Below are 27,364 nucleotides of genomic sequence, written 5' to 3' on the forward strand. Positions count from 1 at the left end.
GCGGGCTGCGGGGAGCTGAGGGGCGGACATGCCCTGGGGACACACACCGGGGATGGGGACACACACCCTGGGGATACACACCGGGGATGGGGACACACACTCTGGGGACACCCACCGGGGATGGGGACATCCACCCTGGGCACACACACCGGGGATGGGGACAGCCACCCTGGGCACACACACCGGGGATGGGGACATCCACCCTGGGCACACACACCGGGGATGGGGACAGCCATCCTGCGGACATCCACCCTGGGGAAACCCACCTTAGGGACACCCACCCTGCGGACACCCACCCGGGATGGGGACATCCACCCTGGGCACACCCACCCTGGGGACACACACCGGGGATGGGGACATCCAGCCTGGGGACACACACCGGGGATGGGGACATCTAGGCTGGAGACGGGGACATCCACCCTGGGCACACCCAGCTGTGGGGTCCTGGGGATGGCACAAGGATGGGGACACAGGCATGGGCACCCAAGTGCTGGGTAAGGATGGAGATGAGGACCCCCAGGGAAGGGAACAGGGATGGGGACCTGGGCACGGGGACCTCAGGGGAAAAGGACACGGATGGGGACAACCTCGGTTGCACAAGGTGTGTGGAGACAGCTGGATGATGACGGTATCCGTGACCTCCATTCCTTACCCGACCCACACCAAAACACGGCATTACATTGTCACTATCACAACACATGACTGAAACCTCACAAAATTCTGGAAACAACATTCGAACCCTGAAAGCTCCAACTACAGCTCCACCGATTATACAGGAAATTCAAGGAGGCACTTCAGATGTCAGAACAGGTAGCTGCTCTTTCCTGCTATCCAGCAGCTCCATCCACACGCAAATATTTTATCTTCAGGCTCAAATACATTCAATGAAACCACAGTCACAAAACACATGCACAGCAAATGCCGGGTTTCTGCAAGGCAAGTGATTTATTTGAGAAGAAGTTTGAGTTCACAAGTACTTCCCAGTGTGATACAGGTCAGTTTGTTCACATCCATAAACACCAGTGCACATGCATTTTGTTCTTTCCTCAGACCTAGATCTTCCAGCCATCAGCTACAATCCCAACTGTGTTCTAACTCTACTGTTCCACTTTTCCATTGTTTTAGTTCTGTTAAGTTTTATAACCAACTGTGACATATTCCTGATTCAAAGCAAGTTAAATTTTTTTCACTATTTGTATCATATTTACAGAGACCAAAGTGCATTGCTTAGAACTAATTACAACATCAAATTTTAAACTTAATATTAAGTCTTTATAGCACTACCATTTAAGCCTAAATAAGCCTAAACATATTTGAGCACTTTTGAATAGAATATTTTAGTACTAGTCACGCCAACCATCTGAAGCCTGAACAGTCAGGTCATTCTTACCCAAATCTTCTAATTCATATTTGTGGGACTGCACTTACTTTTACTCTCCTTGGCACTTTCTTCCATTAAAACCCCCCAGGGTCACTAATGTACTCTAGCTCAGATCATACACCAATATCTTTGCTGAACACTGCTCTCCCCAAATTCCCACTGCCTGTGTTTTCTGTAAAAATAAAGCAGTAAGGAACAATAAAACCCCTTACAAATCCACAGTTTTGACACTGTTCCTTCTATAACCCAGTGGTGGCACAACAGACCAGCTTTGCCCACTGCACTCATTTTCTAAAATTGAAAATACATCAAGCACCAACCAACCCAGCAGCTACAGGTGCTTCTTCTCACCCCAACCATGGAGCCTCCCTCCCAACTTTTGCTGTTTTTTTACAAAGTTATTTAGATATGTAACTAATGTAGTACAACACACTGAAATATCACACTAAAACAATGAAATGCTATTATCAACTTTGAGTGGTAACAACCCACTTCTGACTGTACAGTTAATTACCAAGGAATTAGGCATCTTTCCAGAAAATACCACTGGAATTTCAGTTCTTATAACAAGAGAAAAATGAATGTGAGTAAATTACATTAAATTAAAATAAATATTAGAAATATTATTAATTACATATGGTTGCCAAATGCAGCTTAATAGCCTTGTCTGCTTATTAAATTAAAAAGAGAATGTTTTCAGAATCACAGAATCTGACTGAAATTTTGGATTAGGACATTCGACATGCAAAATGAAAGGAAAGGGAAACAGAAGACCATGGAAATATTCATGGGAAAAGAGCTGGGAACAGACAGAAAACTAAACAAGGACTAATAAGGGCAGACATAAGAACTTATTATTACTTCCAGCACCTCTGTCCCACAACTGCAGCTCTCCATTACGAACTGCTGATGGAGCAGCAGCAGACTGGGAAGATGCTGCTGTGGAACAATTGTGGGAGCACAGCAACTACGAGGTGAGAGAGCAGGGACAGGCTGACTGTCATGCTGCTTTCCAAGCCAGTGGAGCCTTGACAAACAGTGCAGCCCTTTCCTTCAGCGGGGAGGACTCTGTGCAGGGAAACTACTGCCCAAGTTAAAGATTACACAATTGCTCTTAGTCAGTGAGGCTCAAAAGTGCACTAAGCCTTCTCCATATCATATTGATTTTACCATCAATTCCGAGTTTATGCTACTTGGAATGAGCAGGGGCTGCTCATTCCTAAAGGACTGTGTCAGAATTTCTCAAATGTACCTGGTTACTTTAGAAGTTTCCTCATCATGTTTAGGGTAGAGCCCCTGTACCCCGTCCCAAAATGGTTCCAGTGGTTTATGTAATTAAACAGCTGATACAACTTGTTCCGTTTCTCAAATCCTGGAGCTTTGGGTATTTTGCTGTGATAGGCAGAGAAAAAAGAGCTGCTGAACCCCCCAAACATTCCAGCAATGGCCAGCTCAAATTCAGAATGGCCATAGAAGCAGGCAGGGTCAAATATAATCGGCCCGGAGTCGTCCTCAGCCACATTCCCTGCCCACAGGTCCCCGTGCAGGAGAGCAGGAACAATTTCTACACCAGAGAACATTTCAGGAATCTTTGGCTGAAAAAGCATAAACAGACATGTAACAAAGAGTTCTGAAGAAAATAATAAATAAATTAAGCATGTTTTGAGCATGTTAAGAGCCTGAGCTGGCCAAATACTGCCTGTGTTCAGCCCTCATGGAGTGCTTTGGACATTGATGGCAACAAGAGTAAGCCAGTGATGAATGTTCTGGATTGTTCTTGACAGAGCTTAGCAAAGCATTTAATTCACAGTCTAGTAGCAACACCTGGTACTGATGTATTGTTTCTAGACATGGATACTGTTAGCTGTCATGAGAAATACAAAATAATTTCATTTAAACTAAAAAGTTTCAATGGCAAAAAGGGACTGCAGTAAGCATTCGGACCAATGGACAGAAGAGAGGAACACATCCCTGGTGTTCTCTGAGTGCTGCATGGAACATGGCCTGAACCAGCCTCAGCTGTAAGCCTGGGCCAGGTAAAATACAAATCTGTCCAGGCAGCAGAATTTCACCCCCTTCATAACACCAAGCTCTTAGGATTTACCATATTACTATTATTGTTAGCTGTGTTCTCAGAACTAAATGTTACTGCTGAATTACAGGGGGTTTTTTCCACTATCTATAAAAATTGAAAGAGTAACAGGAATTCTGTTCAGCTGACAGTGTTGCTGGACTGTGAAGCTCATCCAGACCCTGCTCTTCATTCCACGCTGAGTAAATCCCTCATAAAACACCTTTACAATCCCACTGACACACATTTTCTGAAATTCTAGAAAATAGATTTAAAACACGGCTCATACTTTTAGCTGTGACCAGAGTTCTCTGGCTTCTCTGTCTCCATAATCTTTTTCAATCAAATCCAGCTGAGCCTGGAGTCGGTGACGGATAAAGAAGGATGGCCAGTCACTCTGCCACTCATTCACCTGCAAAATACAGCACAAGTTTGTCACACACAGTTTTCACACACTTTTATTCAATGTTAATAACAGAGATCCAGTTAAAACATTCAGTGCTGACACAAGGGCCTGGACAATGTCAGTGTGACCAATGCACAGTGACATCAAATGTTTTGCTTTGGGAGTGCTGCTCTCCACCATGCTTTGGTGGGGCTTTCTTTAATAGAAGTTGAGGTTCTGGCTATTTTCATTTATTCCCATTTTTAATGTATTTTAGAGGGAGAGTTTCTGGTGAGATCATTTCAGTTGTTCAATGTCATGTTTCAAATCTTTCTGGATATGCAGAAGTATTCATTCATTTTTACTGGGTAACAGGTTCCTACTTTGGTGAAAAGTTGTACTCAGCAAAGAGTTTGAGATACTGGAGGGTCATTCAGTTATGTCACAGAATGAAATCCTGACACGTGCAGAGCCAGAGAATGGTGGAATTATCTCCAAGAGCCCTTTCCAGTGTCTCATGAGATGTTACATGATGAGGCTCTCCAAAAGCAGTGGAGAGATCCATACAGTAGGTGTTAATAAAACCAAGACATGGTATGTGAAGAGACACTGATTTTTTAAAGTATCACCAAGCTAAAGAACCACCAGATCATTCCAAATTCTCACTCAATCCACCGTGCCTGCTGGCTGCATGCACGGTACCACGGAACAGGGAAAGCAAAGCTGTGGTCAGAAAGCTGCAGACAAATGGAGCAAGCTCAGGTATGAGGAGTTTACAGATCTCTGCAAGTGCCTGTTGGCTTTCACAGCTGTGGAACAGAACATACCTGAGGGATATAACCACAGCAAGTGGCCGTGTGGAACCCAAACCGATCCACAAACTGGGCCTCGGAGTGACCGGCTCCTTTTCCTATAGAACAAAATAAATGTTAGGGGGGTTGAGGTCTTCACATGGTAAAGTCTGCAGACACAGAACTTTAGGCAGAAAAACAGCTTTAAGCAATAAATTACACTTATTTCATGGTCATAACTCTTTCTAAAGCTGGAAAGAAACCTTTTGGACTTGAAGATGCTGAATGGAAATGGAGGCATAGTCAGTCACAGGCAGTGAGTTTGCTTTGGATGAAGGAATTGGACATTCAGAGAAAGAGCCCAAATATAAAGTCAAAATCTACTGTTCTGGCACTTGGACATGTTGCCATTAAATGTGGCTTGGGCTTGACTCACAGATTATTTGGGACCTTCACTCAAAAATAATGGATTATAATTTGCCCACCACTAAGAGTCAGACCCAGTCCACCTCTGAAGTCATGGGAACAACACAGATACAGACTGGTACTTCAGATTTTAACAGTAACAACTAAAAAAATTAATTCTTTATGTAGCTGGGATTTTTTTTCTTTTATGCTTTAATTCACTTTGAGGAGAAGTAATTTTTGAATATTTTGCTACTTATTTGAGTTCAAAAATGTCATCCCCAACATCTTTAAAGGGGAGCTTAATTCTGCATTTACTAAGGGACAATATTCTGTTATCAGTTAATTATCTAAACCAATAGCAAGCAAAAAATGAGACTTCAGTAAGCTCAAGAACACTTTAAGAGAGTGAGAGTACATGAGGCTGAAAGGTTTCACTGACACTGAAGAAGAGTCCAAATTGTCAGTTTGACTTAGGAAAGTTGAAAGCAAAGGAGGTGGCTGCACCACAGCCAAAGGATTTGCTTCCTTTTTGGTTTAGAACATCACATCAATGCTTTACCAATTGTGCTTCCCTCAGTCCTCAGCTTCTCTCCAAGTTTCTGGTTATAAAGATGAAGCTCTGCTATCTGTTCTCCCAGCTTTGAAGAGTATCTGTAGGATCAAATAAACCAAAATCAAACTGAAACAAGTGAACAAATATTGTACGGAAAAAAACCTCAATTAAATATGACCAAGGTTATTTTTGGCAAACAGAGAACCTTAATCTATTTCACAAGCACCTAACAGGGAGCAAATGATTTGATAACAGCTCTGAAGACACAGATAATACAGCAAACACACTAAATGCTCTTGCAGGAAAGGTAAAGAGAACACAAGGTGGTATAAACAGGAGCAGCAATGGCAGGAGGGTCTGTGCTCCTCCTTATCAGCCTCATTATCAGCAGAGAACAGAACGTGGTATCTCCTGTTGGGCTTTACCCTTCCAATCAGCTGAACAGCAGTTGAAGGGTAAGTCTGAAAAGAAGCCCTAGGCAGGGATTGGATGAAGGCTGCCTAATACTGAAGGCAGACAACTAAAAAGCAGTTAAATATTCCACAGGTATCTTAACAGGAGTTTCAAGGATGAAAACTAATTTCCTCTCCATGTTCAGAATGAGTGGAAAATGATGGATTTAAAATTGCAACCAGAGGGACTAAGGTTAGACATTGGGAAATCCTTTCTAGGAACAGTGGGATGGATTAGAAGAAACTGTTTATGGAGGCTGTGGAATTGCCATTATTGTCCCAAATAAAGTGGGTTGGATTAGCAACTATGAGAAGAGCCATAGGCATGACACTGTTCCCATATGAAGGAACACAGCAGTGTTCCTGAAAATCTGTTTTCAGCAACACACAGCTCCTGAATTCCATGTTCAGGTTGGCTGTCAGATGAAATACAAATTCATGTTATCTTAACTTAATCATGGCTTAAATCATACTGGAAGATTCCACTTAGAGAAGCAGAGGTTTCAAAGACCTAAACAGCCTGTAAGGTTAAAGAAACCTGTTGGGCTGGGAGAAGAAACTCCAGTGAAAAATCTCGTGAGAGAACGATGAGCCAAACTCAGCTGTGATCACATTCACTGCAGTAGCATTTCAGCACACGTGGAGCAGCACACAAATGGGTAGTGACAGCCACTCCTAGTGCAGGAAAAGCAAAATGTGGACAAGGAGTGTGTACACACACTTATAGATGCATACATACATATATAATTTTAATATGTACACAGAGAAACACAGATCTCAACAGAGAGCTCTGTCTCTGAGAGAATAAAGCAACTCTGCTCATGAAGTTCCCTGACTGACTGTAAGAAATTACAAAAAATGTGCCCCAAAACATAGTAAAAAGAGATGCATGGACATACTTCTTGAGGTGCTTCATCTTTAGGTACTCCATGGCAAACATGGCTCCTCCTCCAGGCAGGTCAATCACTTTGATGGGCTGAGGCACTCTCACAATCCCAGTTTTCTGAATTGCTTCCAAGCTTGCCATTTCCCCTTCAAACATTTTTCTAGCCTGCCAAGGAATAAGAATATCCTTGGGCTAAACTATGGATGTCTACAATGAGTACTTTGGGAAAAACAGACTTTTGACAAAGTGGCAAGGAGTTAGCTCCTCTTGATGAAAGGACAGAGCTGCAGCAAGGCTTCAGTCCACACATGAAGACTTAAAGGCCTTAAACCTAACTTCTTTTTTTCTTCCTAAATTCATTCCAGGGTTGTAGGATATGTCACATTTGACCCTGATTTCCAGCTGCCTACAAAGACACCAAACTACCTGGCTGCAACAGCACCTCTGAGGATAATGTGGCCATTGCTAAATGAGGTAACACTGAGCCCTTAAACTGCTTCTTCTTTCCCCCCAGGCCACTGGATGGAGACTACAGCACAAATATTCAGCGTGTGCTCTGTATTTTTGAAGCAAAGGTGCTGTTCTTCATGGCAGTTTAGGATGATTTTGATATTGATAAAGCAAATTTCTGATGCACTGTAGTGGTAGAAAAAGCAACCGAATATTCATTTAGTAATAGAAAAGTCAAGAGTTTAGCTTGAGAAGCTGCAAGACTTTTACTTTTAGAAATGCAAAAAGCAACAGGGATGTTTGAAACTTCTGTAGTTTTAAAGATAATACGTGAGTTTTAGCACTGGCCCCTGTTTGTGCCCTCCCATTATCGATCTTCCCAACTGGAACATGAAAAAGAATGCAGTGAAAGCAAAGTCAGCTCTGGGCTTTTCCAAACTCCAAGCACCACAATAACAGCTTTGTGCTTGGCCTCCTTTCTAGAGGAATTACAGCTCATTCCTGCTGTTGAGGGTTATCACATTGCATTACACTGCATTTCATACTAACCAAACCTGCTACATTAATTCTAGATATAAAATAGACGTAGCTTTAAAAAGAATACTGAGAACTATAATAAATATGTATTATTAACGATCAGCTGCTTTTAAAATAAAAAGCTATCTCTATGAAATAAGATCTGCTGGCATTGACCTGAGGTTTGTGGTTGATTTTCACAAATACCCGTCCTCTGTCTGTCTCATACGTTTGGCCTTGGCTGATGTATCCTCCCCCAGAGCTCCCCAGTGCCTTCAGAATGTTGGTGTTCAGCTCTGCCTTCAGGATCTTCTCCATCGTCATTTCCAGGCTGCTGCAGCCGCTGCTCTGCTAAACCTGCTGCGAAACAGATTAAAGGTCTGGGTCCTTCTGCCGCTGTCACTCTGCGATGAGGTGGGAAGGGCCACCCACCACAGGAAAAAAAATAGAAAAAAAAAATCCAGCTAAAAAAATAGCTCAGCCAGAGAGAATGTTTCAAAATGCTTTGCTTGCCGTGGGCTTTTATAGCTATACATGAAAAATAAAATTCTTTGTAAATATTTGCTGGAATAAACAGGAGGGACTAATTCTAGGGGAGGTGGGTCCTGGGGCCTCTCAGCGGTGCTGGAGCTGCTGGTATTTGTAGTTTGGAGCCGCTCTAAAGCTCCGGGATCGCCTGCGGAAGGGCCGTTTTAGGCCAATCCGCTAGAGGGAAGCTGGAGGCAGCCCCAGGAATGCCCACAGGCGCTGCATCGGGTGCATTTGGTGTGCAATCCAAAGCTTCAGCCCAAAGGGATGTGATACAAACCGCGAACCGGCCGGGCGGGCTGCGGGGAGGAGGATGAGCCGGGCGGGGAGCCCGCGATTCCCTGCGGAAATCCCTGCGGAAATCCCTGCGGGTGCGGGACAGTGCGGGAGGAGGGAGATCCCGGCCGGGCAGCGGGACGGGACCTGCGGGCACAGCGCGGGTGAGCGGCACCCCCGGGGCCCGGAGTGAGGGGCGGCTGCTGCCGGAGTGAGGAGCGGCTGCTCCTGCAGTGAGAGGCGGCTGCTGCCGGTGTGAGGAGCGGCTGCTCCTGCAGTGAGAGGCGGCTGCTGCCGGTGTGAGGGGCGGCTGCTCCCGGTGTGAGGTGGCGGAGGCTGTCTCGGTGTGAGGGCTGCTCCCGGTATGAGGAGCGGCTGTCCCTGCAGTGAGGGGCGCTGGTCCCGGTGTGAGGTGGCGGAGGCTGTCCCGGTGTGCAGACACAATTCCTGCAGTGTTTGAGGGCTGTTCCCGGTGTGAGGGGCGGCTGCTCCCAGTGTAATGGGAAGCTGTTCCCGCTGTCATGGGAACAGGAATTCCCGGTGTTACGGGGGCTGTTCCCGGTGTGAGGGGAACGGGTGTTCCCGCTGTTATGAGGGGCTGTTCCCGGTGTTATGAGGGGCTGTTCCCGGTGTTATGAGGGACCGTTCCCGGTGTTATGAGGGGCCGTTCCCGGTGTTATGAGGGACCGTTCCCGGTGTTATGAGGGGCCGTTCCCGGTGTTATGAGGGGCTGTTCCCGGTGTTATGAGGGGCTGTTCCCGGTGTTATGAGGGGCCGTTCCCGGTGTTATGAGGGGCTGTTCCCGGTGTTATGAGGGGCTGTTCCTGGTGTTATGAGGGGCTGTTCCCGGTGTGACGGGAGTCTGACACTGTTCCTTGCTCCACACAGGCCTCCCGTGGCCCTCCAGACCTGAACACAGGGATTGCTGTGTAATGGCAGCACACACTCCGTGTAAGTACCACACTGACAAAAATCAGAACGTGAAGTCGTATTTTAGAGTTGCTCACCACAGAAATGGTGCTTTGGGATGAATGACACATCCAATGACACTGAAAGGCTACGACATTCTGCATCTGGATTTTCATACTGCGTTTTAGTTTCTGATGTACACAATAGCATTGGTTTCACTATTTTGTGTGTTTTTACACAGGGGATAAATACCATTAGATTCCATTATTAATTCCATGAAATCTGGACAGTGATTTACTAATAAAAATAAAAGAAAAACCTGTCTTTTTTTGTAAATGATTAAAATATAAAAATGAGTAATGGGTCTGCATATTCAGGCAGAGGTTTTAAAATGCATTAAACACAATGATATATATTAAACACAATTAAAACGTATTCAATACAATAAAATGTGTTAAATATACTTAACAATGTATTTATCATTGTTAAATTCTACCAATAGTGTGACAAACTCCATAGTGCTACAGTTGTGCATTTGGATTCCTTGTGAAGTTCCTTAGGTAAGTTTTAAAGGCAAACTTCATTAAGCTAAAAATGGATCTATAATTATTATGCAAATGCACAACAAGGTTTTGTCTCATTAGTGTATGTATTTTTTTGATAAATGTTTTGTCTGGGTTTTTTTTAATATTCAGGGGAATTAATTTGTAAGTTAAATACTTTCCTGTCAGAATAAATTACATCTCATACCACTCTATGAGCAAGTTCTAGGAGAAAAATGCCACAGACACTGTGGTAAAAGAAACACGACTTGAAGAACACTAGTGTTTCTGGAAAATAAATCCTTTTTTCAGATTCTTTAGAAATGGTTTCTTTAACTGGGAAGGGTTGGCTTTATCTTCCTTTAGAAGAATTTGAAGAACAATATACCTGAATTAGATATCAGGAATGTGAACTCAGCCTTTAAGTATCATATAAGTCTACTGATATAATACCTGTCTACAGAATTGTTACCTGAAATGTGGAAGAATAATTCAAGCCCAGCGTTTCCTGTGTGAAGGGATTGTGTGACTCCTCCTCGGTAATAACAATCCTTCGGTGCAGCTTCATCCCGGTTTCCTATCAGTGCTGTGAGATAGCACCAAGAGTCTGTGATGTTCCTCCTGCACCAGCACTGACATTCTTTGGGAGGGTGAAAATTCCGGTCAATAAAATGCCAGAGCGGTGCTGGGACCTGGAGCAATCTGCGTCAGCTTAAAGCAAAGTGCCATCAGAACAAGTCTTCTCCCAGGGAAAGCCCAACCGCAAACCCCGGTGCTGGGCAGGAATTCCTGCGGGCTCTGTCCCTCGTGGAATAACCCGGGTTGGAAGGGGCCTCACCGGGCTGTCGGCTCCATCAGCTTGAAATAAAATTACTATTTAAGTCCAGTTAGGGTGCTCAGAGCCTTGGGTCCCGAGAACTTCCATATTTTCAAGTTGTGTTTGTGGTGTTGGTGGTTGAGTTTGGGAGTTGGTTTGGTTTGGGGTTTTGTCAAGTCAGGGAATCCCTATTTTAGCGTGTTCCAACCGCAACTCCTGTGTTTTTACTAGTTTGATGTGAAAGCTTTTACCAAATAGTCCTTTGGAGCTGGGAGGGGCCCGGGCCACCCATCCTCTCCTCCGGCTCGGCGGTCAGTCGCGGTCAGTCCCGGTTAGTCCCGGTCAGTCCCGGTCCATCCCCGGCGCCCCTGCCGCCATTCCCGCGGCGCTCCACCACTCGGCGCTCCTCGCGCCGGCGGCTGGATGTGCTCTGCGCTCGGCAGCGGTGCCTGGCAGGGCCGGAAGCAGCCGCCGCTGTCTGCCTGGGCCCGGCGGGACTCGGCCGGACTCGGCTCCCTCAGCCCGGCTCGGGCGGGTTCGGCTCAGCGGGGCCCGGCCGGGCTCGGTCCGCCTCGGCTCCGGCGGGCTCGCTGGACTGGACCCGACTCGGGCGGGCTCGGCTCGGCCCGGCTCGGTTCGGGCTCCCGCGGCGGGGCTGAGGCGGGCGGGCGCCGCCATGGTGTGAGGGGCGGGGGCGAAGGGGCCGAGCCGGAGCCATGAACCTGCTCCCGGCCAACCCGCACGGCAACGGGCTGCTCTACGCCGGCTTCAACCAGGACCACGGTGAGGCTGCGGGCCCGGGGAGCCGGGTGGTGCCGCGGAGGGGCGGCGGTGCAAAGCAGGGCCGGGCTGGGCCGAGCCTGGGGCTGCCGCGGCTCCCCATCGCTGCGGGGGCTGCTGCTGCCTTAGGGGATGCCCGAGGTGCGGCGGCTGCAGCTGCTGGAAGGAGCCGGGCAGGCCGCTGGCAGCGGGAGGGTTTAGTGGTTCTCCCGTTGTTTTAGCACTGGTGCGTGTGTGCGCCCAGCGCTTCCGAGAGTTGAATGGGTGGGTGGATAGAGGAGAGAAGAAACAGGATCAGGATTGTTGGGGCTTGCTGCACTTGGCTGCTCACCTTCAATGAGTGAGTGTGGCTCCATCAGGCTCCTCAAAGCCTGCGCTTCAGGGGCTTCTTTGGGAACTGCCCAGAGTTCGACCCTTTCTCTGTGTAAGTACTCTGCATTCAAAATGAGTGATGAAACTGCTTTTTTCTTTCTTTTAACCTGGTTTGTGTTTTAAAAATTGTGGTCAAGACTACTAATCACACTGGCAGGCAAGCACTGATACAACAGCTCCCTGTGCATCCTTGGCTTATCTTTTCCCTTTGTTAGATGGGAAGGGCTGCTCCAGAAAGGGAGTGCGTGTGCCTCATCCTGCTTTGGCAGTACAAAATTAGCACCAGTCTTATGAGTAAGTGTCATTTTTGTGGAATAAGGAGTAGAAGCTCATCATTTTGTAACATGTTCTTGCCTTAACAAATAATATTCTTGCTTAAGACACTCTTGCAGCCTGTGTCATTGTAGACTGCAGCTCTTGTACCTGTTGCTGACGCTGTTGAAGTCGTGTGTAAACATGAATTATTCTGTTGATTTTAGTCAAACGCCTCTGATGACATCTTGGCAATAGCACATGAAGCAGGTAATGAGGCGAGAGCATCTTGGCAGCTCTCTTCCTGCTGTCCCCCAGACTTGAAAAGAATAGAATAGTTTGTTTCTCAGCAGCTCTGCACTTATTCTCATCTTGCCTCTGCAACAGAGATGGAAAAAGATTTTTGAGGATGAGCTTAATTTCAGATCTGCAAGGTCTGTGATAGAGCAGTGATATTTGGTGTTTGGCCTGTAGAGCTGTGTAAGAAGAAAAGTTTCTCTTTTAGTGCAAAATGCCTTTAGATCATCATTTTAGTGTAAAGCTTGTTTGTTGCAAAGGCTTCCTTAAGTTCTCTGGCAATAAATGCAAGATAAACCCCTTCTCTGAATAATATCACTTCCAAAGCACCTTAAGGAATTTGTCTTGAGAATCTGTCAGTATTCATGTCCCGTCCTACCTCACCTGGCAAGGCAATTGAATGATGACAAAAAGCATGAAGAAAAAACACAATTGGCTTCTGTTTGGCAGCTCCTGGAGCTGTTCCTGGTGGGAATGATGACGCTGCACTGCAGATAACAGTGGCCTTTTATGAGTTTAGGGCTCTTGTGAAGTGCTGAAGGGCAGGTGACGTTTGGCCACCTGAAGGAGAGCAGGGAGGAGGGAAAGCTCCCGGCTTCCTTCTTGCTTCTGCTGGGAATAGAACGTGAGTCACTGGAGTGCTGAAGCTCACAAGTGTGGGTGTCTGCATGTACTGTCACAATAACCTAATTTCTTAGTAATTTAAGACTGGCCGATCCCACAAGGATGGGAGAACAGGAGGAATCATGGAAGAAGTCTCCTGCAAGTGATAAAAAAAGAAACAATGTAACACAAGGAAATGGAAACTGTCAGTTGTTTGAAGTCAGAATATTCTGGTTTTAGCTTCTTAATTTCGAGACTGTGAGCTCCTGATTTCAGATCCTTTCCTAGTGCTTTGAGAAGGACACTAAAGTACTTTTCAGAAATGAAGAGACAAAACATCATAATAAAAGGCCATACCTGTAAATTGCTGACAAATTTCTCTTTTGTCACTGTTGCAGCCAGAAGCTGGTTTGAAAACTGAGGTGTGGGTTTGTTTTGGTGTGGAAACACTTGACTTCTGTATTTACTCTTCTCCAATGGGCTGAATGCATTGTAGGACCCCACAATGTTGGTAGGGTCCTGTGCTCTTGGCTTTACACAGCATTTGTGGTGCCAAGGAAAACCACCATGGCAGAAACTGCACTGGACATCGTCGCTTCCCTGGACTCACTTCAGCCCCTGCAGGACCTCAGGCCCTAGAGCCTGCAGGTTTCTCTGTGCCAACATCTCCCCTTCAGCCTGTGGCATCTTCTAGGCTGGTCATTACTGTAACCCTTCCTTTTTCTGCAGATTTGGAGGAACAAAACTCACTCTGGCCTCACTGGCACTGGTGGCAAAAAGCACTTTTTTTCTAGGAATAAACACGACTGTAGGTCAGGGTAATAACTCTGTAATCATTACATTTTTTAAAATAAGTATCTGAGTTACCTTAGTCAGTGGTTTTTCAGCTCATCCCTTCTTGTCCCTTCTTGAAAAGAGGAGTGCACTTTTTGTGGAAGGAAGTGAACCTAAGGAAGTGTTCCCTCCTCTGTCAGTCCCTTCTAGCTCTCTCACGTGGAAGGGCTTGCTAGCTACAGTCATCAAATTTGTGATTCCACTGGTAGCAGAAATCAGTCAGATGGGAATCACCAAGCTTCAAAGCTGCTCCTGTAACCTGGAACTGAAGGAGGAACAGGAATTTTCCTGTAGGTTTTTTTTCTTTTGTTTGACTCAGGGGTTACTGTGCCTGAGAGCTTCATTTCTCTGTGGGTAGTGATCGACCACATGGGGAATTTCACCATTACTCACATCCCCACGTTCTGGTGTGTTGTCTTCAGTTAAAAATGTGGATATTCCCAAGGCATTAAAGCAGCCCACGTCTTACTCATGAGGGTGGTCCTGCAGAAAGCTGTCGTGGTGCTGCAGGAAGTGTAAAGTGTGTGTTTGATTGCATCAGGAATGCTCCATTTGGGTTGTTAGGAGCTGCTGGGATCAGCACAACTCAAACCCGACAGTGCTCTCTTACTACAGAACAGCTTCAGCATCCCTTCCCTTTGACTGTCCTGGAAATAAAATATGGAATTAGAAAACTGTTGCCAGAAAATAATTATTGGATCAGCTGTGAGGAACAGATGAGTTCTCTTCCTGTGCAGCAGTGCTTTCTGCAGAGGGGAAGGTTTCCACTGCAGTTTGCTCCCGGTAATGCGGTCCCAGTGCTCGAGATCACAGCAGTGCACACCCATGGACCCAGCAGAGCAAACCAGTGCTGAGAGGGGAGGAGAGAAAATGAACAGGCTTCATATCAAAGCCTACTGCAATAGGGCTGCTAATCCTGCTCCAATTATTGCATTCACATTAGTCACTTTGTGTGTGTGTTTGTGTGTAAACAAGAACTTTGGGCACTTAATTTATTACAATACCTTGGGCAGGGTGAAGTTGTACTTTGGAGTCTCTTGGGTTAAGGGTGTAGGTTTTTGTGTTTTTTCTTCCCCCACATGCCCTGTGATTGTTGGAGTATTGAGTTCTAGAAAGGGTTGTGTTTCCTTTGGGAGCTCCTCAGCTTTTATTTGAGGAGTTCAAATCATTGCAGTGCATAAGAATAGAACCAGAGTAACTGGAACTTATGCTCCAGTACCTCAGAGATCTTTAACTGGATTTTTGGTACAGTACACACAAATTGTGAGCAACCATCAGGCTGCTGCCAGTGACAGCAGCTTCTTGGTGCCTTGTCATTGCTTTGATTTCACAGTGGCATTTCTTTGTGCCAGTGCCTGTGTTCACCTGTTAGCAGGGCAAGGAGCAGGACGAGGGACTGGCAGTTTAATGGATTTCACTAAAAAAGCACATGCATACTTCCATATGAAAAAGTAACTACAATTATTTTCCAGAGAGTTTTAATCTGGCTTCTGCTTATGTCCTGGGTTAGACTTCAACTACTGGCATATAATTATTGGCATGGTACAGCAGTCAGCTCTTGTTAGCACAGTTGGAAAAGCTGCTTGATGAGCACTGTGCTCTGGAAACATCCACAGCAGAGTCGTAATAATGAGGTGAATTTGGATTTATGGAGAAAGGAGGGAGCTCGCTTCATAACTGCTGGATCATAAACATTAAAAAGCTGTTTTCCTGCACTCTAGTGCATGGCACAGGATCCAGGTGGGTTGGGAATTGGTTTTCTTTCCTTCTATTGTTCTCTTACCTGCCTAAAACCAATACCAAGACATTTTCACCAGGCCAGCATAGACGACAACCTCTCTGGAAGATTTTCACTTGCCATCACCAGCAGAGCCTGTGAATGCTCTTCACTGGAGTGTAACCATGCAGTTGTTGAGTAATGCTTTCCTAACCCTCTGGCTCTTGCTTCCTTCTTGAGTGTATCTGGCAATTACTATATATGTGTATATATATGTGCTTTTTACCACAGGATGCTTTGCATGTGGAATGGAAAATGGATTCCGAGTTTATAATGCAGATCCACTCAAAGAAAAAGAGAAACAAGGTAAAACACTTATTACACCACGCTGCTCTGTGTTGGAAGCTCAGCCTTCTCATTTTTTCCTGACTGATTCTTGCTCAGCTTTCACTTTTCCATCCCTGGAAGGCTTTGCATAAAGCCTCAGGAAAGGCAGCTCCTGCTGATCCCACAGGGACTCTCACTCGTGCCATTGCCCCGTCAAAAGTGTGTGTGCTGTTAATTTGCACACTTGGCTGATGAGGAACCTGTCTCAGCTTCTGGCAGAGTTGTGTTTGCTGCTGCTAATATTTGTAGCCTGAGTAGGAGAGGGGTTTCCTGAGTATTTATGAGCAGGAGGAGTTGCTCCCCACAGCCATCAGAAGCTGTTCTGTTCTTGTGTGCTGATCTGGATGATCCAGTGGGGCAGTAAAACTCCAGGCTTTTTCCTGGAGATCTCAGTGTAACATTTCTCATACTCAAGAGCATTGTCTGCAAGAGCACTGAGAGCTCAGGCCTCTAATGCTCTAAGTCTTACCTTCTATGTATGCTTTAAAAATTTGGGAGGATCTTAATGTGGTAAAGCTGCTCCTGTGTCTTAACACAGAAGTCAGTAGATGAGCTGTGTTAACAGTGGAGTTTTTATCAGAAAGCAAACAAAACTGAGTCAAAATATGGGAAACTGAAACTGAGCTGTGTCATTCTAACTCTAAATATAGGAAGTGAGCTGCTAAACAGGTTTCCCAGCACTTCCAGCCTGTGGTGAGAAAAGAGATTTAATAAGAGAAAAATGTACTTAAACTAGCAATTCCTACAAAATCAGGCACACTTTCACTTGCTACCACTGCAAGGATTTTACTCACTGTTTACTTGGCTGACAAAGCTGACAAACTATTTTCTCCTCTTAGAAGTAAATTTTTCCATAAGCAACATGCCTTGGGACTGTCACTTGTGACAGTGTGCTCAAAAAGTCAGGATTCAGCCTGAAGTCCTGTGGAGTTCCTTGTCAAAATTCTTGCTGCCAGTAGCTCTGGATGGAGATGCTTCCAGGACTCCTGCGGTGAAAAGTTTCTTCTGAGGCAGATTGGCTTTTCCCTGTGGATTCTGAGAGCTCTCTCTGAACTGGCTGCGTAGGTACACAGAGATCCTGTTTATTGTTTGTGTGGGTTTAAACCTGCCCAAGACACTCCCAGCTGGAGCTTGTCCGTTTGATTTTCTCCAATATAAAACCAAATCTTGTTGCAACCCCAGCTTGTCTGTCTTACATCCAGGAGTTCCAAGAAATTCCCATCCAAGCAATGATTCAGTGCCCTAACACGGATTCCCAACACATTACACATTCTTAAATTATTTCAGGTTATCCCTTGTAGATATTGTAGACCTTTTTGTCACAGTGGTCATAGCAGAATGTGCTGTTTTGTTTTAAATGCTTTGATGGAGTTAAGAAGAGGATCTGGTGCAGAAAGGGGTAGTGTTCAAGTACAACTGTTCAAGAAGGAAACAAGGCACTCAGAAGGGCTGTTGAAGAAACCACAAGGGCTTGTATGAAATCCAGGGCTTTACTGCTCCAGCATGAAGAACTTTCAAGGAATCCACATTCTCTGGTTTTTAAGAGCAGCCAGGGTAGGAAGATGCTCTTCTTCTCAGGTGCCTGAGGAATGTGCTGGATAACAAACTTTTCTTATAAGACTGGTAAAAATTAGATGGCAATTTAACCAGTTCTGACACCTTTAAATAAATTACTTGTCTTGCAGAGTTTCTAGAAGGTGGTGTTGGCCATGTTGAAATGCTGTTCCGTTGCAACTATTTAGCACTCGTAGGTGGAGGAAAAAAGCCCAAGTACCCACCCAACAAAGGTGAGCTGGCGGGCTGGAGCCTGCAAACGCCTGCCTTGCCCCTGTGTGACACTGCCCAGAGAACCCCACAGCCAGGGCCCTGAGCTGGTGTCCCCAAGGTCGGCTGGAGGGGATGCTGCAGCAGGGTGAGGTCAGTGTGGTGCAGTGAGTTGCATCCCTGCTGGTGCAGTGCTGACAGGCTGCTCCCTGCAGGGACTGCTCTCTGCTGGCCTCCTCACAGTGAGCTCTGCAAGGAGCAGGAAGCTGCCTGCCTGGCAAGCTCTGTGGGAAAATGTACTGCTCTTTTAACCGATGCATTAGCTCTTTCATAACCCTCTGAGCAAACTGAAAAAACTGCTTTTCCATAGAAAAATAGATCTTTATTGTCAGTTTTTGTGGTTGGAGTTGACCAGCTCCTTCCTGCACAAGTTATAGTGTGAATTAGGGGGTTGATACGTAGTGCCTCAATGCCTTTGGGTTAGCAGGATGCCTGTCTGTAGCTGCTTAACCTCTTGATCAGACTGCTGGGGAACTGCAGGTTGTTATAATGGAGCTGTGGATCTTTGAATATGCCTTGATGGTCTAATGCAATGTCTGCACTGTTCCAGTCATGATCTGGGATGACCTGAAGAAGAAGACTGTCATTGAGATAGAGTTTTCCACAGAAGTCAAAGCAGTGAAGCTGCGAAGAGACAGGTGGGTACAGCAGAGGGGTCCAGACACCCTGCTTGGCTTTGTGCTCCTGCTCATTTCCAGCTGCTTGTAAAAAGAGAAAGCAATTGCAGGTGAAACAGGCTTTTGGGGCCAGAATATTAAGTGTAAACAGGCCACAGTTTAAGTATACTGCTATGTGAAGCCTTGGTGAAAAGCCTCCAAGACTTCTTGGTCCCCTGAATGTACGGAAATACTCTCCTGTGGCTCCTGCTGGTTTTCTAGGTATGGAGGAGTGTGAAGAAAATTCCAGCAGATCCGTGGAGCAAGAGCAGCTGTGAGCAGCTGGAGTGTGTGTATGCGTGGGTGGAGGATGAAAGTGCTTTGCAGTGCTTATCATCCGTGGCTGCTGCAAGGCTGCCAGTCTCTCCTGGGGGAGGGCAGGAGCAACGTGGCTGTTCCATCAGTTGAAAGCCTTTGCAGGTCTGAGGGAATGTTTGTGTCCCACCCCGAGTGACAGGAACTTCTGTTGTTTCAGAATTGTGGTTGTCCTGGACTCGATGATTAAAGTTTTCACGTTCACACACAATCCCCACCAGCTGCACGTCTTTGAAACCTGCTACAACCCTAAAGGTTAGTTGTACGTGTGGGCTGGGGGATGGAATTGAGTTTATTCTTCACTTTTACCTTCTGCTGCCTCAGTCAGTTCTTTAGAAGTCATTAAACACTTGCTGCACTGCAGTCGTGTCCTTTGGAGATGCTTTTGCATTTGTAGAATAGCTATTAGAATTTATAAATACTTGGCCCAGAAAAGCTGTTTCCTGTGCTCATGTTATGGTTGTGATTTTTATAAGAGCTGTATGCTTTCTTCTGTAAAGAACTGAAAGAAATTGTGGTATTTTTGCTGGAAGGTTAATTACAAACACAAACTCCAGTAAAGTGCATCATTTCCCTTTCCTAATAAAGCTGGAGGTGTTGAGCAAACTCTTCTCTCCTGTTAAAAGAGCCTAATGAGCAAACGGCTGCTGTTCTTTTTAAATAGCAGGGCCCGGCTGTGGCTGCTGTTGAACCGAGGGGAGGGGCTGGGGCTCACTCAGTGGTGGCAGCAGAGCAGAAGCAGCCAGTGAGGGGCTCTGCAGGGCTTGGAGCAGTGTCAGGGAGCGTGGAGCAAACACTTGTGGACAGTGCTGCAGGTGGAACAAGGGCTGCAGGCAGGGCTTGATCAGTGGAGAGGATCAGCTCAGATGAGAGGAGGGCGTTTTCTCCACCGGATTATACAGGATTGGAATCCCCATCTCTGAGGGTTTTCATGCCTGCCTGGAGCAAACGTGGAATTGCTGTTGTGGAATCCCAGCCTGGAATTCCAATCCCTGCAGCTCCAGCAGCACTGACAGGCAGGGGCTGCAGGAGGAGGAAGCTTTTTCTTGTGCTGAGATTTCAGGAATTCATTTTGCATCAGCAGAACGCCTGGGATCGGTGTGATTTACCTTAAATGGGCCACAAAACATTACCAAAAAATAAGTGCTAGTGCTGTAAGAACCAAGTTCAAACACAAATTCATAATAGTTTCACTGATGGAGCAGAAGCTCAGATATCATCTCTGATAAACTCTTACCCTTCCTGAGCTGCTGACGAGACCTTTTAACTTCTTAAAATAGCTTTGATGTAATGGACTGACTGGGCTGATCTGCAAAACCACCCAGATTCTGGAGAACCACAGCTGGATTACATTGAAATAAAGTGATGAAAGCAAGTTACAGTTATGCTACTCCTCTGCCTGACTGTGCTCTGCACTCATGAACAGATGATGTTTTGGGACTAGCAATTAATGTAATGGCACTAGCCATTAAAATGAGATTCTGATTTACTCCATGGGCATTTGCTTATCCTGAAATTATCAATATTTTAGAAACTTATATTTGAAAAGTTCATTAGGTTATGAAATGGTCCAATTGTTCTTTTTTTTTTTTATCTTTCAGGTCTCTGTGTCCTTTGTCCAAATAGTAATAATTCTCTTCTTGCATTTCCTGGGACACACACTGGGCACGTGCAGATCGTGGATCTGGCTAACACAGAGAAGCCTCCTGTGGACATCCCAGCTCACGAAGGAGTCTTGAGCTGCATCGCTTTAAACCTGCAGGGAACAAGGATTGCAACAGCATCAGAAAAAGTAAGAATGATGTCCCCTGCCTCTGACATACTGTGTGTTCTGTGTAGTGAGATAAAATAGCAAGTCACATCCTTTGGAGGGAAGGCAGAGAAATACCTGCTGGGAAAATCTGCCTCTGAACTGTGCACTCTGTGTCTTTCTTTATCTTCCCTGCTCCTCTGGGATGCCCAGCAGCCACGGGCTGTGCCTCAGGTAGTATTTGTTTTTGCTGGCTGTAGCAGTGATTCTTCAGTGACATTTGAACACAACTTGGCCCAGGTAGTTCATATCTTTGATGTGTTCTTCAACAGATATTGTTAATTTAAAAAAAAAGAGGTGGTGGGGAAGCTTATTTGCATTCTTTCTCCTTTATTATTTTCTGTTTAAATTCACTCCAAACCCACTGGCTAAAGAGATACTTGTAGATAGTTCAGTAGTACAGGTGGGCTCTGTTCTGCTCTGGCTCAGCCCCTGTTACAGAGCAGGACAGGGCAGGCTGCCCCCTCACACAGGAAGGGAGCGTGTGGCCCGTGTGACATGGGGCTGAAGAGACAAGACACGGACTAGAACATGAAATCTGGGCTGGGCTGAGGCACAGAGAGGCAAACATGACAGAGCTGCTTCTCCCTGGGAAGCACAGAGAGAGCTGCCTGGGCATTCGTCTCCCCAGGCAGATGGACCTGTCTCCCTGAGGCAAGCACAGCTCTGGCTGCCTTCTTCCACTCAGCTGAAATCACTTGCTTAAGGACAAGCCAAATTAATCCAATGAGTCTCTGTTTCACATAATTTCTACTGCCCAGCCTGTCACTCAAACAGTTTAAAAATGGAAAATGTATCCTGAGTCTCTCTTAAGCTTAATGACTGCATGTCTTCTAAACAGAGTTCTGAAAGCTGCCAACTCCATTGCTAAATAGAGCCATTATCTGCTGCGTTTGTATTAAACATTCCTTGTTTTGCATAGAGAGGAAGTTCAAACAGCTTTTATTTTCCAACTGAACTAGGAGTCTGAGCACAGTCAGCAAACATCTCAAGCCTGTCTCTTAAATCAAAACTAAACTGAGTTTTCCAAGTCTTTCTCTGCTGGGTTGTTACTCCTGGTGTGTGACTGGAGGGCTGCCTCTGTTACCCAGGTGTGTAACAGGAGCTGCAGGTGGGGATGCACAGCCCAGTGTACACCCAGTCTTATCAGAGGAAGGCACCACTGATTTGTTGATCCCTTTTTTTGAGACACACTGGCTCGTTCTGCAGCTCTGCTGCCTTTCCTCCAGCTGAAGTTTCCCAGTGCAGTGTTCTGTCCCCTGACTATTGATTTGGATCAATACAGATCATGAGTGTGTGGTAGCTGATTCTTCTGGGTTGTGTCAAGTGAACCAAGTTTAAGACAAGACCAGCCACAGCTTGGTCATACTTAATGGGAAAGAATTGCACAGTAGCAATGAGAAATGCAGCAGTACTGAGGGGAGCATGGCAGAAGTGATCCACAGACCCTGGGCACACTCTAGACCAGCCAGTGTCTGCAAATCAGGGCCAGGGCTGCAGCAGTGCCTTAGAACTGAAGTAGAGGAGTCTTCCTGAGCCACTGAGTGACAAGGTTGTACCCTAAGGCAATTATTATTATTATTATAACATTGTGGTGATGGTGGATGAGGAAACCAATGTTCTTCCCCAAAATTAAGAGAGGTTTGCAAATCTACCAAGAAAACCGCAGCAGTGTGTGCAGGGGCATGCTGGTCAGAGAAGATTTTAGGATGCATTCACAGCTGTAAAGACAGTCTTGTGCCTTTCCTAATAAAGTGCTTGATTCCTTTCCTAGGGGACCCTCATAAGAATATTTGATACTTCATCAGGGCATTTAATCCAGGAGCTACGTCGAGGATCACAAGCAGCCAATATATACTGGTACGTTCTGTGCCAGCTGTGGGTGTGTGTGCTGAGCCCCTCAGCCAGCACAGCATGGCTGTGGTGCCCTGGCTGCCCTGGGCCTCTGCACCGCCCCCTGGGCTGGCTGCTGGGAGGGGGAGGCAGGAACTGGGAGCTCTGGGAAGCCTGGCACAGGCTGCAGGACCAGGGACAGAGCTGCGGTTGTTGCCAGGCTGTGACTGCTCAGCCCAGATGGGAGCTGGGGGATGCTGAACTCCCCACTGACACCCAGGGAGTGCCCTGATGCACTTGAATGCTGCTCAGGGGGACATGGGGTGAGCTTGGGGACAAGGGGAGCTTTGTCCCCACATCCTGCTGTGCAGGGGAGCATCCAGGGCAGAGGTGTGACCGTCCCAGGAGCAGGGAAAGCCTCTGCCCATTCCCCATGAAAACTCCCACCCTGTGCTGAGCCCCAGAGCAGTGGCAGTGCCCCACACCAGCGATGTCAGGGCTGCTGCTGCAGCCCCTGCAGGCTGTTCTGAGTGCTGCCTGCTCATCCCAAAGCAGCCCTGGGCTGGGGCAGCCCCGGCTCCTCCTGAGCAGCTGTGGCCACCCTGCCTGCCAGAACCGTCTGTGCCGGGGCTGTGGGTCTGTCCCAGGAGAAATCCTGCAGCTGTCTGTGTTCTCTGCAGTATTAACTTCAACCAGGATGCTTCCCTCATCTGCGTCTCCAGTGACCATGGCACAGTCCACATTTTTGCTGCAGAAGACCCCAAAAGAAATAAGCAGTCAAGGTAGGATGGAGCTGTGCTGAAGCCCTGGGGGGTCCTTGAGCTCTGAATTGCATTTAAAACTCTGGCCATGTCACTCTGCAAAATCTCTACACTGCTGAAGATGGAAAAATTTATCTGCTGGGCTGGTGTGAGGCTGCAGATTCAGGACTCTCTGGTAATTGCCAAGCTCCTGCTGACCTTTGCAGGGCTGTAGCATTTCAGTAGAGGGTCAGTGTAAGTTTTAGTGGACCTTGGGATGAACATACATTGTGGACACTTTCCTCTACAAAGAATCCTTCTGGCAGGATCTGCAGTCACTTAAAGCCAGCAATGCAGTTGTAGTGTCTCCCTTATGGAGAAGGGGAATTACTCAGGTGTTCTGATACTTACTTAAAGATAACAAAAAGCCAGTTAAGCATCATGTGAACCCTGCACCTTGTTCAATCTCCCCAGCAGTTCTGAATCCACCCTAGTCAACGCCTTACCAACCTGTTAATGTCTTTTTTTTTTGTTTTCTTTCAGTTTGGCCTCTGCCACCTTTCTCCCCAAATACTTCAGTTCCAAATGGAGTTTTTCCAAATTCCAGGTTCCCTCAGGCTCTCCGTGCATTTGTGCCTTTGGAACAGAGCCAAATGCTGTCATAGGTGAGTGGTGGAGGCAGCCCCAGGTTCTGGCTGGAGAACCGGGCTGGAACTGTGCTGGCTTGGAGGGAGGGAATGCTCTGCGGGCTGAGTGTCCCTGTCACCCAAGAGCTCTGGCTGCTCCCACTGCGCAGGGAGGGAGGCAGGGGGCTGGCAGGGCAGGGGCTGGCACGGCAGGGGCTGGCACGGCAGGGGCTGGCAGAGCAGGGACTGGCAGAGCAGGGACTGGCACAGCAGGGGCTGGCACAGCAGGGGCTGACAGGGCTGCTGGCCCTGGGCTCCCTGCAGTCACCTCTGTGGGTCTGAGGGCAGCTTACGCTGGAACTGCAGAGGGAGCACCTCTGGCACAGCCCCTCTGACCCTGCTCATTTGTGTTGCAGCAATATGTGCAGATGGCAGCTACTACAAGTTCTTATTCAACCAAAAAGGGGAATGCTCAAGGGACGTGTACGCTCAGTTCCTAGAAATGACAGACGACAAGCTTTGACTGAGGGGAGGGGAGTGCACAGCTCACAGCACTGCCTCGGCCACCCCGCGCCTCTGAGGGACAGGATCTGAGGGTCCAGTACTGATCCACAAGTTCAGCAGAGCTCATGGAGAAGCCTGGCTCAACATGATCACAAGCAGCTCTGAAGTAGTGGACTACATATGTTTGTTCTCATTTCTGCAAGTATTCATCATTAAAATCTCTTTGGGTTACTGTCACCAACTCAAGTTTTCAAGATGTGGCTTTCAACAAGCTTGTGCCTATTTGGTTTCTCTTTAGTCTAAACTGTGACATGACTGGAGCTCCAACAAGAGTGCCTGCCACAGGGAAGGCTCTGCAGGGGCTGTCCACACCTTCAGCTGGCCTTAGGAAAAGGGATGTGAAACCAGAAGATTTTAGGCATTGCTGCACTTCCACTGCATGGCTGGGAGCAGGGAACACTCTGGGGCAGGAGTCCTGCCTCCCCCTCCCCTGGCACAGCTGAGGGAACAGCAAAGGTGACAAATATGGAGCAAGGGACAGCTGCAGATCAAGTCCTGCTTGTCCCCTGCCCTGATGCTGGGGGTGGTGGTGGTGTGGCCCTGCCAGTGCTGCCTCAGGTGAGGGGTCAGCGTTACTGGCCCAAGGTGCCAGACTGTGAAACAGCTGGAGGCAGCTCTGGGCAGGGGCTGAGCCAGCTCCCCTCTGCTGTGAGCACAGCAAGCACCCAGGGCTCCCGTGGCTGTGATCCCTTCCAGAACCCAGCAGTTGGCACTGGGAGGCTGCAGAGCCCTGCCCTGTCCAGCACAAGAAGTGAACAAGGTGGCAGAAGTTCCATGTCTGCAGTGGCTTTAAACTTGCAAACTTGTATTTTTTTTTTCCTTTGAGCTGTCGCATACTATTGCTGCTGGCCCGGGACAGGTAGGTTAGACTGAACCCACTGACTTGTACACTCTTCCCCAAACACTGTTGCCCTATTTCCTGCTGACCTAAGGCACAAGCTCCTAACCCAGAACCTGAGATAGCCCCGAGTTCAGCATCTGTGGCACTAAACCCTGGGGCAGGGAGGTCTTGCTCTTCTGAAAGCTAATTCCACAGATGCTTCAGCCCTGACACGCTGTGACTTCAGTTGCAAACTCTAACTTTGAAAAGTCCCTTTTAGTGTCATGTAACCTACTAAGGACTAACTTACCATGTTGATGTCAAGGTTGCATGTTGCTTTTACGCGTATTTAACCACAGGAATTGTTTTGCACACTTATTTGTAATATGTTATTTCTTTTAAATAAAAGTGACTAACTTTGCTGTATTCACTGATGGTCACAGCCATGGTTTCCATTGCTCCAGGCTGGGGAAATAAACCTGTGAGTCAGTGGTGGCTGGTGAAGGACAGGAGCTGAACCCGCTGTGAGGAGCACATGAGGCGTTGCCTGGGCCATGCTCCTTGTCTGTCCCCAAACCAGTGCAGCTCCCCAGTGCAAACCAGTTCACGTTCAGCACTTACCACTCCCCACTGCTGGGCTGAGGCTGCTGGGCCAGCAGAAGGACCTGGAGCTGCCATCTCCTGGAGGATGTGACGGGAAAGGGTGAGGTAAATCCCTCTCCCTGCGCAGGTGGGAGCTGGTTGTGATCCCAGCACCAGGAAACTGAACTGGCCCTGCCCCAACAGCTCTGCTGGGCCTCAGCTGCTGCTGCACAACCCCCTGCCCTCCTGTCCAGTTATCCTAGAGCTGACCAGAGACTACAAACTCATTTCTGGGGAAGATTTAAACTCTTTTAACCCAGTAAAATTTTCCCTAAACCTCTGCTCCAACATGGCAGCAGAAATGAAAATAACAGCTACTAACAGGGTTAGTAACCCTGGAATAATAACCCTGGAATGCCCTAATACATCCCAGAGTTGTGCTACCTGCACAAGGCTGTGACAGGCACAGCTGAGTTACAGTGACCAAACTGAGCCCTCCTGGCTGGCTCTGCCTCCCAGGGATTTTACCCAGCGTTTGCTCAGCTCACACTCACATGGAACAGGGAACAGTCCAACAGAACTGTGCTCAGTCAGTCCAATAGAACAGTGCTCAGTGAGTCCAATAGAACAGTGCTCAGTCAGTCACCTTTTGGGAAAAGGAACGCTGCTTTGAGGACTGCGGACTCTGTACGTGGCACTGATGGACTGGTGGGAGCTCGCACAGCAAGTCTGGAACACTCCTGCTCCTGGAACACAAAGTATTCCCAGCAGCATCTGCTCTTCAAGCACAGGGATTAGCAGTTTCTGTTGCATTAAAAAGTAACTCAGCGCCTTCTCTCCCCATTTTGCCATCTCTCCCCACAGTACCTGAGTCATAGTTCAGAATCCTGACAGGAAAACCAATGGGTCAATGTGCTAAATTCTACAGTAATTCCAGGTATCTGCAGCAGAAACTGTGGAACACGAGGATTGCTTTCAGAACCTTTAGGTAGTCACAATAAAGGAGAAAATACCAGATTAATCAGTGCAGTTGGAGCTGTGAGACATGACTGGTTCTTAGGGACACAGGGCAGAGGGGCTGTGTTGGACACAGCAGCCACGGAATGGGGCCGGGTCACAGTGCCCTGCCTGCCTCTGGGGCACAGTGACAATTCCACCACCTCACTGCATGTTAACTCCGTGTTCAGCTATTTTCTTCTTCTTCCCAAGGAGGGAAGGATTTGTGTTTGTTCAGGCCATTCAGACCACGCTTTCTGTCCAAGGAACAGCTCTGCCCACTCAGCTCCAAACGCCGCGGCTCTGCCCCGCAGCTCCACAGCCATCCACGCCTCGTGGAGTTGGGTTCTCTCAACCCAGATCTTGAAACCATCGCCACAAAAACCTGACC

General features: G+C 47.2%; 2 protein-coding genes across 5 annotated transcripts; one reads left to right on the forward strand and one right to left on the reverse strand.

Annotated features, from left to right (window-relative positions):
* Positions 1-926: 926 nt before the first annotated feature.
* On the reverse strand, positions 927-10,757 carry FN3K (fructosamine 3 kinase). 3 transcript variants are annotated; one of them, XM_063409867.1, is made up of 7 exons: positions 10,621-10,757; positions 8,071-8,253; positions 6,941-7,092; positions 5,596-5,687; positions 4,665-4,747; positions 3,742-3,864; positions 927-2,976 (listed from the first exon to the last, which is right to left on the reverse strand). In XM_063409867.1, the coding sequence occupies exons 2-7, from the start codon at positions 8,215-8,217 to the stop codon at positions 2,638-2,640; spliced, it is 936 nt and encodes a 311-aa protein (XP_063265937.1). In that variant the 5' UTR covers positions 8,218-8,253; positions 10,621-10,757; the 3' UTR covers positions 927-2,637. The 3 variants fall into 3 exon arrangements, with proteins under 3 accessions (XP_063265937.1, XP_063265938.1, XP_063265939.1); XM_063409868.1 differs by having other exon boundaries at positions 8,071-8,250; positions 10,621-10,752; XM_063409869.1 differs by lacking the exon at positions 8,071-8,253 and having other exon boundaries at positions 10,621-10,755.
* An 852-nt stretch (positions 10,758-11,609) lies between these two features.
* On the forward strand, positions 11,610-25,821 carry WDR45B (WD repeat domain 45B). Of its 2 annotated transcripts, XM_063409865.1 has the most exons (10): positions 11,610-11,748; positions 16,112-16,186; positions 17,893-17,994; positions 18,582-18,669; positions 19,163-19,257; positions 20,604-20,794; positions 22,587-22,672; positions 23,326-23,427; positions 23,929-24,050; positions 24,428-25,821. In XM_063409865.1, the coding sequence occupies exons 1-10, from the start codon at positions 11,682-11,684 to the stop codon at positions 24,532-24,534; spliced, it is 1,035 nt and encodes a 344-aa protein (XP_063265935.1). In that variant the 5' UTR covers positions 11,610-11,681; the 3' UTR covers positions 24,535-25,821. The 2 variants fall into 2 exon arrangements, with proteins under 2 accessions (XP_063265935.1, XP_063265936.1); XM_063409866.1 differs by lacking the exon at positions 16,112-16,186 and having other exon boundaries at positions 11,611-11,748.
* The last annotated feature ends 1,543 nt before the right edge of the window (positions 25,822-27,364 follow it).

This window comes from Prinia subflava, chromosome 12 (genome assembly GCF_021018805.1).
Source record: "Prinia subflava isolate CZ2003 ecotype Zambia chromosome 12, Cam_Psub_1.2, whole genome shotgun sequence".
NCBI lineage: Eukaryota > Metazoa > Chordata > Aves > Passeriformes > Cisticolidae > Prinia > Prinia subflava.